Source organism: Ixodes scapularis, unplaced genomic scaffold, assembly GCF_016920785.2.
Source record: "Ixodes scapularis isolate PalLabHiFi unplaced genomic scaffold, ASM1692078v2 PGA_scaffold18__7_contigs__length_3171195, whole genome shotgun sequence".
Taxonomy (NCBI): domain Eukaryota; kingdom Metazoa; phylum Arthropoda; class Arachnida; order Ixodida; family Ixodidae; genus Ixodes; species Ixodes scapularis.
Window position 1 is genome coordinate 2,889,085 of NW_024609844.1, and position 18,515 is coordinate 2,907,599.

At 45.5% G+C, this 18,515-nt stretch overlaps 1 protein-coding gene across 1 annotated transcript in view; it reads right to left on the minus strand.

Annotated features, from left to right (window-relative positions):
- Nucleotides 1-18,515, minus strand: part of LOC115323018 — a 189,103-nt gene that overhangs the window by 124,778 nt on the left and 45,810 nt on the right. The window contains exon 7 of the mRNA XM_040205305.1: nt 9,704-9,775. Within this exon, the coding sequence (XP_040061239.1) occupies nt 9,704-9,775 (72 nt within the window). The remainder of the gene's footprint in view (nt 1-9,703; nt 9,776-18,515) is intronic.

Here is an 18,515-nt window from a genome sequence, read left to right on the forward strand (position 1 = left end):
TTTCATAAAAAAAAAAAAATTAAAAAAAACACAACGCCCCTTTTGGCGAAGTCGTGGCCTGAGTTGTGGAATCAATCAAGTAGCAGATTTAAAAAGGAGTTTAGACAAAGCAAATTGAGAAATTATCTTATTACCAGGAACAAACGTCGCTATTGTGCAGTGCTCCTGAAACTTAACACCGCCACCCCATTACAAAAATAGTATAATTTTGCGAGCGGCTCAAAGCCAAATTTGGCACTACAGCAGATGGAATATATTTATGAAGCTGGGTTGTGATTGTGGAGTACAAACTTCACCATGTAGTTTGACCGGTACGCCTTGGACTAGCACAACACTTGTCAAAAAACGCGCCACTTGCGCCGGCGTTTGGTTCCGGGGCTTTCTACATACGCGGAAATTTTTTAAGAACGTAATTAGGAATAAACCACCACTACCAGAAATATTTGTGTGTTTATCAATACATTTTGGTATACATTTGGTTCCCATAATTTGCTATCACCGACATTTTAGCCACGAGTTTAAGAAAAAGGAGGTTATGTGCGCCTGTACGAGTTCAGTCCATCAGCCGTATTCACCAGTCGTGACTAACTAGCGCTGTTTTAAAACTAGTACCGCGAGTAAGTATTAGCGAACTAAGAGAAAAAATCAGCGACTAAGCATCGACCAGTTCTGCGGTATTCACGAGCGCGAAGCTAGCGGGTGACTATCTAGTCAGAACTAAGCAGCGGAAGTGGCATAAAAAGATAGGTCACGCGCACGCGTACTTAAACGCCGCTGCGTAAATTGGTATTTTGTCGTATAGAAACTAATATTTAAACGTTTATCAGGAAGAAAAAAGTTACAGTGAGAGACTAATTGCCCGAGACAGAGTTTTACAAAAAAATAATTACAAAAACGCAAGGAAGAAATACGGAAGCCGCATTGTCAGCGACATAAACAAATATGGAAGTGCCCATAAATGCGTTTTTTTCTCGCCGTGCAGCGCCCCGCTGAGATCGCTTTAGCGGTGTCTATGCGGTTGAACATGAATAGTTACACAATATTTGCTCCTCCAATTCTTTCTACATGTGTCCCCCAGCGTTTCGAGACAGAGTAAGTGCTTTGTTAGCGCTGGCAATCAGCGGTGATACGAGTCGGCCATGGCGCTGAGCCGCTAGTCACCCGCTAAACACAGGCTAAACTAACCCTACGCCATGACTAATACTTGTTGATCGATTTCTTAGTCGGTCGGGGCGACTAGGCCCTAAACACGACCGGTGAATACCAAGCGCTCACTTAGCGGCGACTATATCGCTCGCCACGTGATCTTTTTAGTCGGACGTCGCCAGTCGGTGGTTAAACAGGCGCTACTCGCGCCTGGTGAATACGGATGTGTTTAAAAGCAAACGGAACTCACCAAAACATACTTAAGTGCCGGGATATAACATGAACATAAAAACATTAAGTTTCCCTGGCCTAACTTTCTTTAAATATTTACGACACGACGCATCATTTAGTTGACACCGATCTCGAAAGATGCTTGTATTTCGAGTAGTTGGTTCTAAAATAGAAGCCCAGTTTCCTAATTCAAAACAAGTCTCGCGTCGTACATTTTGCTTAATCGTTTTTGTTTTTTTTCGGGGATAGTTCTTTTTTTTCCTTTGTAAGACACAGCATTTGAAAATGTATTTTGGAATTTAATGTTTCTTTAAGTGCATAAATATCGCAACTTTTGCTATCAAGTAGTATTTCAAAGGTAAGTACGATATAATAAAATGCAATACAATTTATACATATGAAACGTCTCTCCTATGAAAATTTAGATGAAAGCATAAAAATATTTAAAAAAAATTGTCAGTTAATGCGACCCGTTAAAACTTCTCTTAAACCAAAATTTTAGGACCAAAAAAAAAACTCCCCCAAATGTCGATGTATAGGCTTGCTCATCTTGTGTTATAGCAAATGTGCCACAACCGTGATGTCGGGAGGAGGGCGCATAATTTTATTTATTCGCAATCTGTAAAATGCATAAGTCAGAGAGTAGAAAGTGTATACACTTATTTGCGTAAATATGGAAACGTCAAGGCCCATGCAGCACATGGTACTTGCCGATATTCACGTCGGATCGGGAAAGTCATGCGAGTACAATTCCGACCCTGCCGATACTGTCGTCGTATCGGGACACTCGTGCCGGTACCATTTTGACAGTCCCAATTCCGGGAGAACATCTGTTAGGTCGCGCCAATGCTTAGCAGAAGGCAAGGTGGAAGGATGGAAAATGCAGCTAGGCTCCATTAACCTGATGGTGCACAAACCGTTTTTCCGTAGATGTCGTTCCTGAACCGGCAATGGTGGCGTGATATTGATGGTGTCATTTTCGGCCGATTTGAAAATTGTATTTAAAGATAATTGTATTTATTTTGCCTATCATTTTGAAGATATTTTTAATTTTAGCAATCAGCGATAGATTTACGGTGGAAACTTTTGCGAGTAAATTGCCGTTATTTTTTGTAAGGTAATCAACTAAAATTAGATTTTGAGATCTACGTTGAACACTCCCAATTACACCTGAATTTGTCACTCCAGTACAGTTCCAGACAACTGAGGCATATTCAACACGACTACGCACCAGTGAAAAAAAAAAAAACGAAAAATACAAAGTGGTTTAGAAAAACCGGTGTCACTCGTGTAATGGCTCCCAGCACTCTAAACGAAGCATTCGTAATTGTAGTCACGTGATGACTGAAATTAATTGCAGGATCTATAAAAACGCACAGATCACGGATGACCTCAACGCGAGTAATATTGGTGGAATCTAATACATAGGGAAAACTCAGAATTTCACGCTTCCTAGAAAAGGACATAACTTTCGTCTTTGACTCATTTAAGAGTAGGTCATTTGAAAAACAGCACGCCGAAATTGAATCTATATCATGCTTTGAGAGGAGGGGCAAAGGAGGCGGAAGAAGACACGGAAGAGGAGGAGGGTGCAGAACCAGTTTTGCGAGGAGTGGGATCTCTATTTGTACATATATATACTATATGTTTCTTTCTCATATTGTTTGGCACGGTATATCGCGAAATCAAAATACGTGCCTCTAGAGCTGCGCTCTACCTTCGCATTACAGGGATTTGTGAACGTATTTCATATTCTTTAATGATTATTCGCTAACACTTTCTTTAAAGCGTCGAACGTTTTATAAATCGAAATTTCTCTTTAACTTTACGCGCTGTGTTAGTTTTACTTTGCAGAATTTTTGAACTTTTTACGTCGAAACAACAAAAAAACATTAATTTCGGATCAAATTACATTAAAGCAAATCATATACAAACGTTTTTGTCTTTTGCAGACGCCACAAGGCGGTGCTCTAGTCTTTGACGCCCCAGCGAACTTCGTCTCAAGAAAATTTGATTGGTATCGTCTCAGCGGTACACTACAGGGTCTAAGACATCGAAGCATACTACAGTGCAGGCTTACTCAACCTTCGTGACCGCAAGAAACCGTGTCGTCAATCGCTTCAGAAACTCTTGTTCGCCCTGCTGCTGGAGCTGGTTATCCAAGTGATGGACGGCATTGACATACGTTTGGCTGATCAAGGGAAAACGTGTGCGTGACCTACGACGCCGTCGCGATGCACGGCAATACGACCTCCATAATACAAAACGTCCAACTGCGAATACTAAGTCGGCGTAATTGCCCCACTGCCTCTGGCGCGAAAAGTAGCTCAGAAAAAACTCCCTCGCGATGAGCACTAAGAACGGTCGAAACAACGATATCTGTAATGCGAAATTAGAGTGCAGCTCTTGAGGAGGAGGAGGATAGGGTACGGAGGAGAGGGCATTCCCCTCATACTCCTTCGCACCCTCTCCCCCTCACCTCCTCGTCTACTCCTCCCGTTCTCCTCCCCTCCTCTTCCGTTTCTCTCCTCCTCCTCCTTATTTATTACTCCTAATCCTCTCCCCTCCTCCTCCTGCATAGGTGGTCAATTTTCCCGCTAAATCTTGCAGAGAAACTAAATTTGCTCATAGATGACGTGACACCGTCATGTGACGTCATTTTCCACGCTAAACTTGGCAAGGAAAATTATATCGAGTTGAGGTTACATGACTTCAATTTTTCTACTAAATTTAGGGGGGATTGAATTGCTCTTAAGATCACGTGACATTATTTTACCGCTCAATCTAGCGGAGGAACTGAATTTATTCGTAGGCTTCGTGACACCTAGTCATGTGACGTCATTTTTCGCGCTATATTTAGCGGGGAATTGAGTTGCTGTTGAGGTCACGTCACGTTAATTTTCCTGTTAAATCTATCGGAGAAAATGAATTTGTTCATAGGTGACGTGACACCAGGTCATTGACCTCATTTTCCCCGCAAAAATTGGCGGGTTAACTCAGCTTTCTGTAGACCTAGTATTCTTGTATTTCTAAAAAGAGTAGGTTGATGCCATTCAGGGCAACCATGGATGCTACCAGAAGGCACATCGGGAGCCTTCAGTTCCTTGCGTAAAGAGTGTGGTGTATGAGAGACCGTTAGCATGCGGGATCAAGTACGTGGGACAAACCTGGAGATGTGTTAACGACCGGTTGTTAGAATATAAGAGCAATGCAAGCCCAAAAACATCGAACTCAGAAATCGCAAAGCACATTCCGGAATGCAACAATTGTTCTCCATACTGGTCAGAGACGGGAGTTATACAGAAAGAGCAGAATGATATCGAGACAGTCGTGAAAGAAAGAAAAATGATAAAGCCTACAGTAAACTGCATAAGCCCAGCCTCGGTGCAACTGGGAAGTCACGTCAAAAAGTTAATCAGATTGTAAACAACACCTTCGAGTTTCCTTTATTTTTGAGGAGGAGAATGATTTTGGGAGCGGTGTTAATATTTAACACCGCTCCCGGGTTGGGGAACAAAGCGCATTAGTCGCCGTGTTCCTGGGGTCACCCAGATGTAGGTTCCGGAACCCTCTCCCTTCGTCCTTGATGGTAACGGCATTATATTTTGGGATTGACCGCGTGGTCTCTTGTAAGTGTATGTATTATCTGTTTTTGAAAATGGTTTAAATATAGGAGATCTTTCCTAAAGTTGAGGCTTGGGCGAGTTGGTACATACTTCGGAAATTAAAAACAGCGCGGAAAGACGAGGACCAGACAAAAACAGCGCTACGTCCGTGTCACTTCTTTGTCTGGTCCTCGTCTTTCCGCGCTGTTTTTAATTTCCGGAGATCTTTCCATAGAAGGTGGTTGAAAATGATGGTTTTGTGGGTTGGACGGTTTGGTTTCTTGTGAATGTCTAAGCACTTTGCATTTGAAAATGCTTCCAACATAGGAGATCTTTGCGTAGAAGGTGGTTCACAGTGGCTTTGTAGGTGCATATACAATGCTTGAGAAATAAAACCTTGAGCTGAGGTTGAAACGTTACCTTCTGTGCTTGTTTCTTCTACCAGAAGTTGTTTAGTTCTTTTTCTGCACCACAGTCTCATTTGTCAATCGACATGATTAGGTATACCACAAGCTCACCTGCGCACTTATAGTCCTTTCGCTAGGTAACTTCGTCGTCGATCCCAGAGAAGGGAAGTGGGTATGGCGTCTTCCTAGACAGCGATTTGGATTTCTGGCATTAAAGGGTTGTTTCTTTACGGTAGTCCAGATATGTATTTTGTTTCTAGGTCTTTCTGGAGGTCGTCATAGTCTTTTATCGAGTTAATTGGTTGAACAAGCGTGAGGTGGCCTGTTTATAGCACAGGAGTTGAGCTTATATGCGAAACGAGATCATCGATGAACAGCAAAAAGTGTAGGGTCAAGGACATGGCCTTGTGAAATTCCCCATTAAACAGATTTGGGTTGTGATGGGGTGGCTCTCTGGTATATACATTGTACTCGGCTGAGTATGAGCTCTGATAGCCAAACTAGGATTTTGTCTTAAAAACCGATCACTGTCTGTAAGCTCTTTTTGAAAAGGGAATCATACAGACTTTATATCTTACATAATATTATTATTCAGCATTCCTTGCTTTGTCTCAAAAGGTGCATTAGGAGAGCTTATATACAAGTCCAAAAATGAACTCGAAAAAGAGAACTTGGTATTACGAAATATTCAGTTACCAATCCAATAAATTTCTGAAACTGCAAGCGACAAAAATGTAAAGAAACAAAAAATCTCGCTCTAGACGCATCTTACCACAAATATATTATGTACATTATTTACGAGGCTATTCCTGTGAGCATTCATAGTAATATCTCCTAAAAGTATTTGAGGTCATTAAATGTGCATCATACGAAACTGATTGCAATTAAGTAATCCTGGGACTTAAGTTTACTTTTTATGTTTGTGATTAGACTCCTGCATTTTATGTACGATGCGGGTACGAGTGTTAGTAGTTCCGAAAAACGAATGTACAGTCAGCACGGAATGAAACCCGAACGCCGGAACGCGTGGCCATCGATACAGGCCGCTCCACCTAGAGGGCCCCTGAGAACTAATGAAAACGCATCTGGGTGCGAGGGTGCCGGTCCTACTAAGATGTCCTCAATCCTCGCGTAGGGCGTTTGGGACTTCCGCGTTTCGCCGGAGGCGCGCTGTAAGCGCCGTCTTTCGGTGTGCTTTTCTGTCGCCGCACTGTCGCCCAGTCGACACCGGGCGGCCGCTTCACCTGGCTATAGCTCTTTGCGATAGGTCCTGCTGAGACAGGGTGATGAATGTATTCCGCTCCGGAATTGATACGCCCGGCATATCGGTGGTTACCAAAGAGAGCGACAGCAAGCTTTCTAAGAATCAACTGATAACCTCGCACGAAAACATGCGTATTGCTCATAAAAACCGAGGCATCCGCGTCAGTCTGTTGCAGCATTTCTTTTTTTTTTTTTCATAAAGGTATGGTCGTGCGAACACACGAATTTTATTTCGCGTTTATGACGTTTCACTATTTCTCAGAAACCGCGCGTGGCACGTCGATCACCGCAGCGTGGTTCCGGTGACACGTCATCAAGCACTACGGGTCTTGGGTGCACGAAATGTTTCAACTTTCATTTCGCCCTTGCGATACACAACGCGGTAATGAATGACAGTGCTGAAGAGATATCACTGGAAATCCGATACACAAAGTGAGTGACAGTGCTTTTTTGTATCGTATGTGACGGCGCTTACAGCGCGCCACCGGCGAAACGCGGAACTCCCAGACGCGCCGCACGAGGGTCGAGCTCATCTTAGTAGGACCCGCACCCTCGCACCCCGGCCCATTTTCATTAGTTCTCAGGGGCCCTCCAGGTGGAGCAGCCTGTATCAAGAGCCACGCGTTCCGGCGTTCGGGTTTTATTTCGTGCTGATTGTACATAGTGTTTAACGGGTACCTCCTCCTAGGCGAGCGTTGTGTCAGCCTGCCATCCTTCTGTGGCTTTAACTCGTAAGGAAATCGCCTTTCTGCAATCGTTTGGGTGTGGTTGATGATGATGTGTGTCCTTCGCGTGCTCGGGTGCCCCCGTGCGAGTGTGGCCTCGACTCGAGCTGATGCCCCGGGCTGTTCTTTTTTCTTCCTTCAATACATCGAGATGTGAGTTCGCGCTAGAGCCACTCGATCTAGTTTGCTCTTGTCTCTTCCCTCTTCCCTCTTAACTGTGCCTTTCTATTTGTGCGCAATTTTAGCCATGTTCAATCATTACCAACTTGCCCAACTAACCACTTTGCTATGGGAAGCCTGAGCCGAGCGGGGCTGGCTTGCGTCAGCCATGACGAAGACCCACCGAAATGTCCTGCGTAATCCTATGTCTGAGAACGTCCACCATGTTGGAATATTTGACCTATATACAGCGAGGCAACCGTCTGTGGGCGTCGTCTTTCAGCTGATGTAGGTGAAATAACGGACGTTTCCGCTCCTGTGTGGACGAGTAGGCGTTGACGGGAAACGCGATCCGTTATTCGCAACTTTCAGCGATGGTGGTACCGCGGTGTAAGAATTGTGGTCCCTAGCTCCTGAATGAAAGGCCTCAGAATAAAGGTGCTTCCCTGCACCTTCTTGACGTGAAAAAATAAAGTGAGGCTCTAACACTGCTCGTATACAGCAAAGATTACTTACGCGCCGCAGACCCCGCCTCGTACTATTTTTCTATGACGATCATCCAGATGACGGGCATTTTGATAGGCACCAGTGCACCCCCTATAGGTCGTGAAAGCTACGAATAAACAAGAGACGGCTTGCTTTTGGTCGCACGTCACTTGCCACCTATAATGACGGGCCGCATCTCTTTTCTGCCAGTCGCACAGCTGTTGGTACTTGCGTGCGTTGTTGCCAAATGCCGGGTAGAACCAACAGGAAACGCTCGTTGTCACTGTGAGCTGCAACCTCGAGATGGGTTGCGATGGCGACATGGGTTTTGATGTCAAGGTGAAAATATTTCTTGGTGGACGCCGCGAGCTGCTACCCGTTGTGTTGACTGCCTAGATAGCAATTTTCAGGGCGTCTATGTCGGTTCCTAGGGCTCGCGTAGTGGGACACTGATGGGAGTTATCAGTGACGCTTGACAGGCTTGGCGTAGCATACGCAATGACGCGGTCCACCACCCCAGGAAGGCGATCTATGGGCAGGTCCGTTGCTGGGGCAAGGGCCATGCCAATCACTTGGGGCAAGCGCCGGAGGAACAATTCGCATGAAGCATTTGAGAGGATCCACGGTCGCCCAGCTTCTTGGTGTTCATGGTGGTTTGGCACCCCAGATGCTTCTGACTGTCTTTCTGGCGAGCATTTTCCACTTTATGTAGTCGTAGAGGTCGTCAGGAGGAGGCGTAACCAGGACATCGTCCAGTTTATTAGCCACTTCTGAGGGAAGGACGGAAACAACAAGATAGCAGCAGGAGACATGGGTTGTGATTCGCCGTAAGTAAAATTGGGCTTCCAGTTGGAAGAACCCGGCCCCAGGACTTTTTGCCAAGAAGGACGGAAAGAGGAGCTGGATGGCGGACAAGGTACCGTCGTCGTTGGAAGATGTTGCCTGCGCTACTCTGGCTCCTGATGATCGGACACCCGGGTCACCAGTGTTTCGGTAGGGTGTTCGATGTACAAGAGAATGAATTGGCGTCCGTCTAAAGCTTAGGCAAGAGGCGATATTTTACTTTAAATAGAAATAATCAAAGCAAAAATGATAGTCTATAAACAGCCGCACTTTTCAGTTAGTAAAAGCGTGCGTTTATTCCATGGCACGAAACTTCCGCACGTTGACCGGCATATAGATAACATGGGCAAGGGTAGAAGGGAAGGAGTTATGATCGGGAGGGCAAACAATTTTTTTATCTGTCCTACCGAATATGATCCCTTCCGTTCGGCCGTCCCCCGTTTTTGAACTATATCCTGGTCAACGCGCGAAGATTTTCTGCCCGGAATTAAACATTCGGTCGTTGCCGAATGAGTGAGTATGATTGTGTTCGTGCACGTGCTTCATGTTTTAATATTTTTTTTCTATTTAAAGTACTCATAATGAAAACACGCTCTCTTTAACCAGACAATCTTCGCGCCGGCTCGTGCGAGTCGGCGCGTATGCTGGTTTCTGCTTTGGGGTGCTGGCACGCTCCCCTTGTTCAGCTGTGGCTCTGCATACTATACACTTTTCGGATAATTGTAAAGGAGACAACCGCTACCTCAGGTATCGCAATTTTCGGTAATTTTAATGCATAAAATGAACTAATTATTTGTGACACGTGCAGTTTGATAGAGAAAGCTGTCCTTATACTTACCGACATTATTTGTACAGAACATAATTTGACTTTCAAATTCGGACTGGTCATAGAAGCATATCGAATGTTGACCTAAACCAAAAAAGGTGACGATTAATTTAACCTTGCATTATAATAGACATAATTACATTTCGCATGTAAAGTAACTAGAATTTACACGTATAGATACATTTATTCGAAGCACTGAGTATGATGACCAGTTTGTTCCCCCAGTCTATATGATCTCCTAATGCGTTTACCTTGAACGTATACAGGCTTTATTGTGGTGGATTAGGTTGTCTAAAAATAACAGTTTTAACACTTTTTAGATCGAGGAAAGCGCGCGCAAATGGTCAGTTAGGAAACGGAATCTTTAAAGCAAATGCTAATTCACAAGCGTAGGAGGTACGCGACATTTATGCCAGCAACCAAAAGTTTTTTTATATTTTTTTTTTCAAATTAAAATAATGCAAATCGAGATATCAGGTCGCTTTCTCGGCCAGATTATATGGTGTCTTAAAAGCTTCCTTCAAGCAAAGCAATCAAAGCTCAATTTTAAACCTGCCTGTTCAATACTCAATTATTGAGCCGGATCGAATTCGTTTGCTTGTTAATTCAATTCGGTTTTACATATATTGATACATTCCAATATCATTTCACGCCTTAAAACGTTTTTGTGGCCACCGCGGTTAATTGCTATTTTAACCATTTGGCTACTTTAGCTCTCTATGGTCCTTAACATGTATCTTGTCGGTTCTTAAACAACAAAAATGTAAATGCTTGGCGCTCCTGAAAGTAGAGGGTGGTGTAATTTATTTAATCCAAATGCAGTCTAGAATATGGGATATGTCTTCTATTAGGGTGTTTAACGAAACTAGAGGGCTGGGGTAACATGGTAGCATAATAAAACCAACATAACCCCTAAACCAATGACAATTAAGTTTTTCACGCGCTGCTAAAAAGAGATGTGTCGTTACGCAAGTCGTTTTGGAACGAATGAAACGCTCATGAAAGCGGAAACGAAAGGAACAATAAACAATACGGTGAAACACAAAACTCCACAAAAGAAAAACAGACTTGTTCCTGAGAGCTAAAGGGAAACAAATATTTCCCTTTTAACGCACTGTAGCATAACAGGACACAAAGAAATGAGATTTGCAACGGAGGGGCACTGTGCAATGTATGCGCCTTGCACACTTTAATGAATTCATAGACTGCGTGAGTGTTTTTTGGTTACTTAGATTAGGTGCGATGGCACTTTGACATGGTACATTGATTGTTAAGGATAACCTTTATTCCATTATTCCACAAAAGTTTATAAAGCGTGAACTGTAAAGCAGAATGATTGCAGTACAAGTAAAGGCAGAGAGGTAAGCACACCTTAAAGGAACACTGACCGGGTATTTATGCTCGCCGAGGTTTCTAGTTTTCCGAGACATATGAAAGCCCAACTACCCAGAACAGAATTTGCGGCTCGAAATTCGTTTTCTTTCGGCCCGAAAACAGACGAGCAAGAACTGGCCGGTTTGAGTCGCGCTCAATCTCTTTTTCGCGGTCACGGGCCGTTTTCTAAGGTTAGACACAACCCCAAAATTTAATCAAAGTCGTGGGTCATTCAAGGCACAGACTCAATAGAAAAAATAGAAAACTCATTTTTTGTGTATTCTAAAAACCTGCAATTAGGTTGATTGAAAAAAAAAAGCTGCACAGAAAGCCGGGAGCATTCTGTACGTTCACTGCGTAATTCTCAACATGGCGTCGTTTCGCGTATCGTGGGACTAGCGGGGACGGCGGTGGCAGCGGACGACGGGCGTGAGACCTCTACTTCAGAACTGTCGTTCGCGGTATTGGCGAATTCTGTCTGCCTTTAAAAGAAAAATTTAAAACGGATCAAAAGAATTGGTATTCATCCCGTACGACACGCCCTACCTCCAAGCCGATTTGCACGAAGACGTCGCCGAATCGTCACCCCCTTCTCATGGCTGAAGACATCGCTCGCGCAAACGTCAAGCACGAAGTGCGTACTGCGAGTTGAATATGCACGCGAACTATTTCTTTAGTAGCTGCGAATGTGGCCAATGCGTGGTGCTGCCCGGCTTCGACTGGGGAAAGCGGTTCAACCTACAGTAGCTCAGGGGATTCCATCGCCGGAGGGGATAGCGAACGGACGTGCGATGAAGAGCTCTTCAGCGACTATGATAACGACGGTTTCAAACCGTGGTGATGCTGGCTTCGGCGGTTTGCCAAGCGACTACGCGGTTATTTTGCGCTCGATTCCTTCCGGCAAAGCTTTGGACCGCAGGAGGGGGTGGTGGTATTGAGTAGAAGATTTTGTTCGGCCGCTTAACCAGGTGGGTGTCCGGGAAGAAGTGGAGGGCCTGGGCGCCTTTGAAATGGGACACGTGTGGCTCCTAATGCTGCACACTACTGCAGCCAAGGAGAAGCTCCTGGCGACAGGGCACTTGCAAGTGAAGGACCGCTTGTGTCTGGCCATCGACCCCAACAAGCGGGGATTAAAAGTCAAAGTTCACTGGGTGGCGTTTGACGTGCCCGTGGAAACTACCCGTCGAGCCTTCGAATCCTACGGAGAAGTTAAGGGAGTGACCCGCGAAAAGTGGAAGGTCGAGGGCCTGTCGGACGTGGACACCACGACAGTCGTCGTGCGCCTGGCGCTTCAGGATGGCATGACGCCAGAATCCCTCCCTCACCAGTTCGGGTTCCGAGGAGGCACAGAACTTGTGTTCGTTCCCGGGCGCGCGCCCGTGTGCCTTCGCTGTCGTCGCTCGGGACACATACGGCGTGAGTGTAGAGTGCCTAGGTACGAGAAATATCGAGCCTCCGGGCACGACGCAAGGGACTGCGTGCGGTCGTACGCCCGAGGCGTCGCCAGCCATACCACTGACGACACGGGCATGAGCCACGTCATGAACGAGGCTGAGGCAAAGGAGTCAGCGTCACCCACGACGATAGCTCCCTCACCAACAGAGCTTCAGACAACGGGGGCGGACGCCAGCACGGAGCCGTGTGTCGCGCAAAATCAGGCGTTGACCACTCCTACGGCACTGGGAAATGGACTCAGTGGCGAACCTGCGAACAAAGTGAAGGTGACGGCGCGGGAGGCACCGGACGCGAGCGACACGACAAAGGCCTCCGAGGGTGAAGACGCGGGTGAAATGGACTTCGAGGCCAAGGCTGCCAAGCGACCGTTCAACGAGGCGACAGTGACGACCGACGCGGCTCGCCCTCGTTCTGAGCCGGGGCTACAAGAGGTGGCGAACAAGGAGGGATGCCGAAGAGGTGGCCGTGGCGGGTCGTCGGCTGTACACCGTGGCGGCTCGTCGGCTCTACCCCGAGACGACGAGCAGTGACTGTCTGGTGCTGCGGCCGCTCCCTTTCAGTCACATAGGTGAGCGCTATGCTCGAGGTTTGTAACTTGCTCAATGGTAGTGTCTCTTGAAGGTTCATTACGTGTCGCTACGCTGAACGTGCGGGGACTCCCAGCTAGGCGTAGGCAACAGCAGCTCTACCGACTATATACCGAGCATGAGTTAAATATCATGGATTTAAGAGACCAAAGTAGAGAGTGAGGGTCAAACCGAAAGTGTATTGCGGTCGTTTCTGTCGCGCTATGAAGACTGCGTGAGTCACGCTGTTGGTTTGTCGGCAGGTTGCTGCTTGTTCCTTAAGAAAGCTGTTGTCGCTGTCGTCCACACTGTTACGACATGCCCGTCCGGGCGGTGTGTCATGTTTGATTTCACCGCTTGTAGTCCTGAGTGGCGTAATTTGTGTTTATGTTCCCAATAAGCACGATGAGCGCTGAATGTTTTTTTTAAAATATTTATGGGTTTTGTCAGTGCGATCGACTTATATTTCTAGGAGACTAATTGTGTTTGCAAAAGGGAGTGCCGTTCCAATGGAGGGCGCTACAGAGACACCAGTGTTATGGTTTTAAATAACCTTATTGGGCACTGTGAGTTCGACGATAATGCGTGCTGCGTGCCTCGTACAAAGTGTCTGATGTACACCCACTCGCTAGGCACCAGTCACGCCAGGTTGTACTGAATATACATTTCCTAGGATCTGCTTCCCCTGTGTGGTCGTAACTCGGTCGATTACGTTTCGTTTAGCGATCACTGCCTCGTTAGTTTTCAATTAATTAGGTGCCAAGGAAAACCGGCACCTTCTTCGTGAGAACAGTGGAAACATAACGCGAAGCTGATTCGAGATGTGTCTTTTCGGAACGTAGTCAAGGAGAAATGGCAGGAAGCAGAGCTGAAGGAAGGTGTGTGTAATCGAGAAGTGGGAGACCTTCAAGCTGGAGGTAAAAATCAACGCAATTGAGAAGGCGTGTTCCTTGAAGTTACAAGAAAAAAAACAAAAAAACGAAGATCTGTTGCGTGATAACTTGAAGAAGCTATTACGGGAAGAATGCCGAACTCCAGGTCTTTTTCTGAATAACATTATTAACCTAGAAGCCCAACTCGGGATCATAGGTGGGGAAAGATATAGGGGGGACCGCTATACGAGCTCGTTTCGAAAGATTCTTGGTTGGAGAAGTGCCCACAAAAAGGATGGTTGCCGCGGTAAAAAAAATACGCGCGCGGCATTGAAATAGTGAAAATCGAACACCATGGCGTTCTGTCTGTCGAGAAAACTTTCATAGAAAAGACTTTCGTCCAACACTACACGAAACTTTTCAGTCATCATGGCTCAAAAAAAAAGAACGGTGTTTGAAAGCGAGTTCTTGACTTTAGTGATGACAATATAATGTAATTTGAAAGTTTTCTAGAAGAACCGATACGCTTGTTGGAGATAACAATCGCAATAGAAGATTTGAAACCTGCTAAATTGCCAGGCCCAGATGTGTTGACGGCACTTTTCTCTAAGACGTTTAAGCATGAAGTTGCAGTTATTTTGTTAGACGTTTTTACTGAAGCGTATGACCAAAAATTCTTACCGCCATCGTTTCTGCATACGTATACGGTATCGATTCTTTTGTGTGACAATCCCGTTAACTTCGTAGTGTAAATTCTTATCGTCCTATAACGTCTAGTAACATAGACTACAATATACTAATGAAAGTCCTGGTTAGACGATTGCAATTCGTGATCAGGAATGTTGTGGGGCCGCAGTAGATGTGCTGCATACAGAATCGAAGTACCTTAACTAACATTCATGTCGCTCGCAGTATTTTGGAGTGCTGCGACTCAGAGATGAAGAAGGTTGCGATGTTACAGTTAGACTTAGAAGAAGCCTTCGACCGCGTGTCTTATGATGTCCTCTTCAGTGTTTTGGAACATATAGGGGTAGGATCTAAAATTTTGGGAGCAGTGCGGATGGCGTACCAAAACTGTACAGCGATCTTCATTGTCAAGAATGTAAGCGAAGGGATCCCTGTCAACTCTTCGGTAAGGCAGGGATTGCTCGCTATAACCACTATTGTTTGCTTTGCGTATAGAACCCTTCTGTTTGCGCATTATTCATGAACAAACGCTAGCGGTTTTACTCTGAACACGTGTGAAGTCCAAATACTGGCTTACGCGGATGATATTGCGATATTCTGCGCGAATACAGAGAGTCTTAAAAAGTAATCGAAATCATTAAGACCACCTGCCTGCAAACTGGCTGTTCAGTGAATTGGTCAAAATGTTTGGGTTTCTGGCATGGCGAGTGGCCATCCAAGCCGAGAGTGAACGAAAATATCGAATGGGAAACCGTACCGACCCGCTATCTAGGCGTCCCACTAGAGTGTTACCGTGATAATGCCCATTTGTGGCGAAAAGAAATTGATGAGTTACATGATAAAGCAACGCAGAGCGGTTGCCGTCATATGTCAATGTTCGCACGCGCCACGGTGTGTAACCTATTTTTTGTTGCAAAGGTATGGCACCTACGTCAAGTATTGCACTGTTCTCGTATTTCCATTCATAGGTTGCATCGTGTTTTCGCGGTTTTCATTTGGGCCTCCTCTTGGGAACGTACCAACCGAGCGAACCTCTTTCGACGTGTACGATCTGGTGGCCTCTCTTTGGCCCATCTTTTTATTCGACAAGTTGTTGACCGTTTTATCTTCCTGCGTGATTAAACCAGTCCCTTTTTGCGTACAATTTTTCAGGTTCATTTGTGTAACGCCTTACCTGATTTTATTGCTTCGTCCTCTGACGGAGGGTCTGGGCCACTAAGTGCCTATTTAAGAGAAGTAGTTAGTGCTTACAGATTTTTTGTTGCTCGCTTTTTGTTAGACTATTTATGCAATGTGTCACGAAAACGTCTAACGAAGGATTTAATAGAAACGTCTTTTTCACCTCCCATTTATCAAATGCTGTACAGTAATCTCCCTGGGCAGGATGTACTCTGTAGGGTTAAAAAAATGCTGGTACCCGCTAATATGAAAAAGTTTTTCTTTAAGTTACGTGCTGGTACTCTGTCGGTTAAAACATGGTTGCATGAGTAAGGTGTGCACGTTCCCTGGTTTGTGAATTGTTTTTGTGTAAGTAACCCGTGAATTGTTTTGTGTAAGTAAAGTAGTGGGCATGGGAACAGCTGCACCATGCGGATGGATAACACCCCTCCGTTCTTGCTCATGCAGATACTCGCTTTCCTTCCCCTGGCTGGCGGGGCGACATATCAGTGTCCGGCAGCAAACGTCTTTGCTACGTCGCCCGCGGTAACGCCCAAGGATTGCAGCGATGGGCCGGTCAGCACTTTGGGCCTCTTCAGTTTGCATCGCATCGTCAAGGCATCTTCATCGACATCGACAACGTCTCCGATCTTCAACAAAAGCGCTTGGGAGAGCGTTCACCTTCGTAGTGGGCATGGGAACAGCTGCACCATGCGGATGGATAACACCCCTCCGTTCTTGCTCATGCAGATACTCGCTTTCCTTCCCCTGGCTGGCGGGGCGACATATCAGTGTCCGGCAGCAAACGTCTTTGCTACGTCGCCCGCGGTAACGCCCAAGGATTGCAGCGATGGGCCGGTCAGCACTTTGGGCCTCTTCAGTTTGCATCGCATCGTCAAGGCATCTTCATCAACATCGACAACGTCTCCGATCTTCAACAAAAGCGCTTGGGAGAGCGTTCACCTTCGTAGTGGGCATGGGAACAGCTGCACCATGCGGATGGATAACACCCCTCCGTTCTTGCTCATGCAGGTTGGTTCTGTTCCTTCTTTACATTGTAAGAAGTCAGACGACGTGTTACTTATTCTGTTCCCATGCCCACAAACGTTACTGGTTCTGACATGTCAGTGTTTTGATGTTTTGAAGCTACTGTTGCTATCTGGGGATGTGGAAATGAATCCAGGTCCTATGTCGGATGCCCAGGCTAAGCAATTCAATGAAATGTTTTGTTTATTACAAGAGCTAAACACTCGTTCTATCAAATTTGAGGAAGGACAGGCCGGCATAATAAGTACAGTGAACGAATTAAAGGCAAACCAGACAAAGATTGAAACTAGACTAAGCTCTATTGACGAAAGGCTAGCGGCAGTCGAGTCTGGAGCACTGACGATTAACGAAATTCAGCGGGAGCTAAGCGCCACGCGCCAGAACATCGAGCACCTTCAGGATGAAGCTGTTGTTTTCCGCTCTCGTCTTGATGAAATAGAAGACCGGTCACGTCGTGACAACTTGATATTTCACGGCATTGCTGATTCTCCCGCTGAAACTTGGTCGCTTACTGAAAGAAAGGTTGTCAATGTTCTTTCCGATCTGGGAATTCCTTGCGAAAACATTGCCCACGCCCACAGATTAGGCTCTTTTTGTAAAGATAAATGTCGGCCTGTTATCGTCAAATTCGAGTCATTCAAAACAAAAGATAGTGTCCTTCAGTCGAGAGCTGCTATCAAAGGTAGCGGTTTATCGGTCAGTGAAGATTTTTCACCGGCGACACGCCAAGCTAGATCTAAACTAATTGATTTCGGAAAATCAAAAAATGCCGCGTTTAAACTAAAATATAACAAATTGCACATCAACAAAAAGATATACGCTTACGACTTCGCTAAGGACAACGTTTACGAGGTCGTTACCGCTGGCGCCGTGCGGCCAGTTCGTGACGAAGCCGAAAACAGCGGGGCTTCAGCATCGACCGGGGCGACGTCCAGATAGGATTTTGGGGGGATTGGTTCAAGCCGCTGCCTCAAGGCACGTGATGTTCCTTTACTCTTTTGCAATATTCGGAGCGTCATGCGCTGCCGAGACGATCTTAGTTCAATTATTGATTCTTCTGACTGCGAAATTATTTTGTTAACTGAAACATGGCTATCTAGTAGAATTTCGAGCAGTGAAATATTTACGTGCGGTAAGAAATTTAACGTATATCGGCAGGATCGAGGTGAAAGAATGGGTGGTGGAGTTCTTATAGCTGTGGCCGATGGTATAGTCTCAAACGTTGTCGATGTTTTAACTGACTTGGAAATGCTTTGGGTCAGCGTAACTGTAAACTACAAGCAATTAATTTTGGGTGTGTGCTATCGACCACCCAACGCTTCGTCTTCCTTTTGTGAACAATTACATGATTCAGTTAATGCAATCGTTAGTCGGTTTCCTACGTCACAAATTATTCTCCTCGGTGATTTTAATTATCCTAGCATTAAGTGGTCTACTACGCCACCTACTGTCCACCCATTTTCATCAGAAGGGAATGATTTCATTAACTTATGTTCCGAGTTCAATTTTTCTCAACTAGTTGATCAACCTACACGAATTACTTCTACCTCCGCAAATATTTTAGATCTTGTGTTGACAACATGTCCAGACTTAGTATCATCTATTTTGTACCTGCCTGGTTTGAGCGACCACTGCTTGCTACATATTGATTTAAATATACCTTTA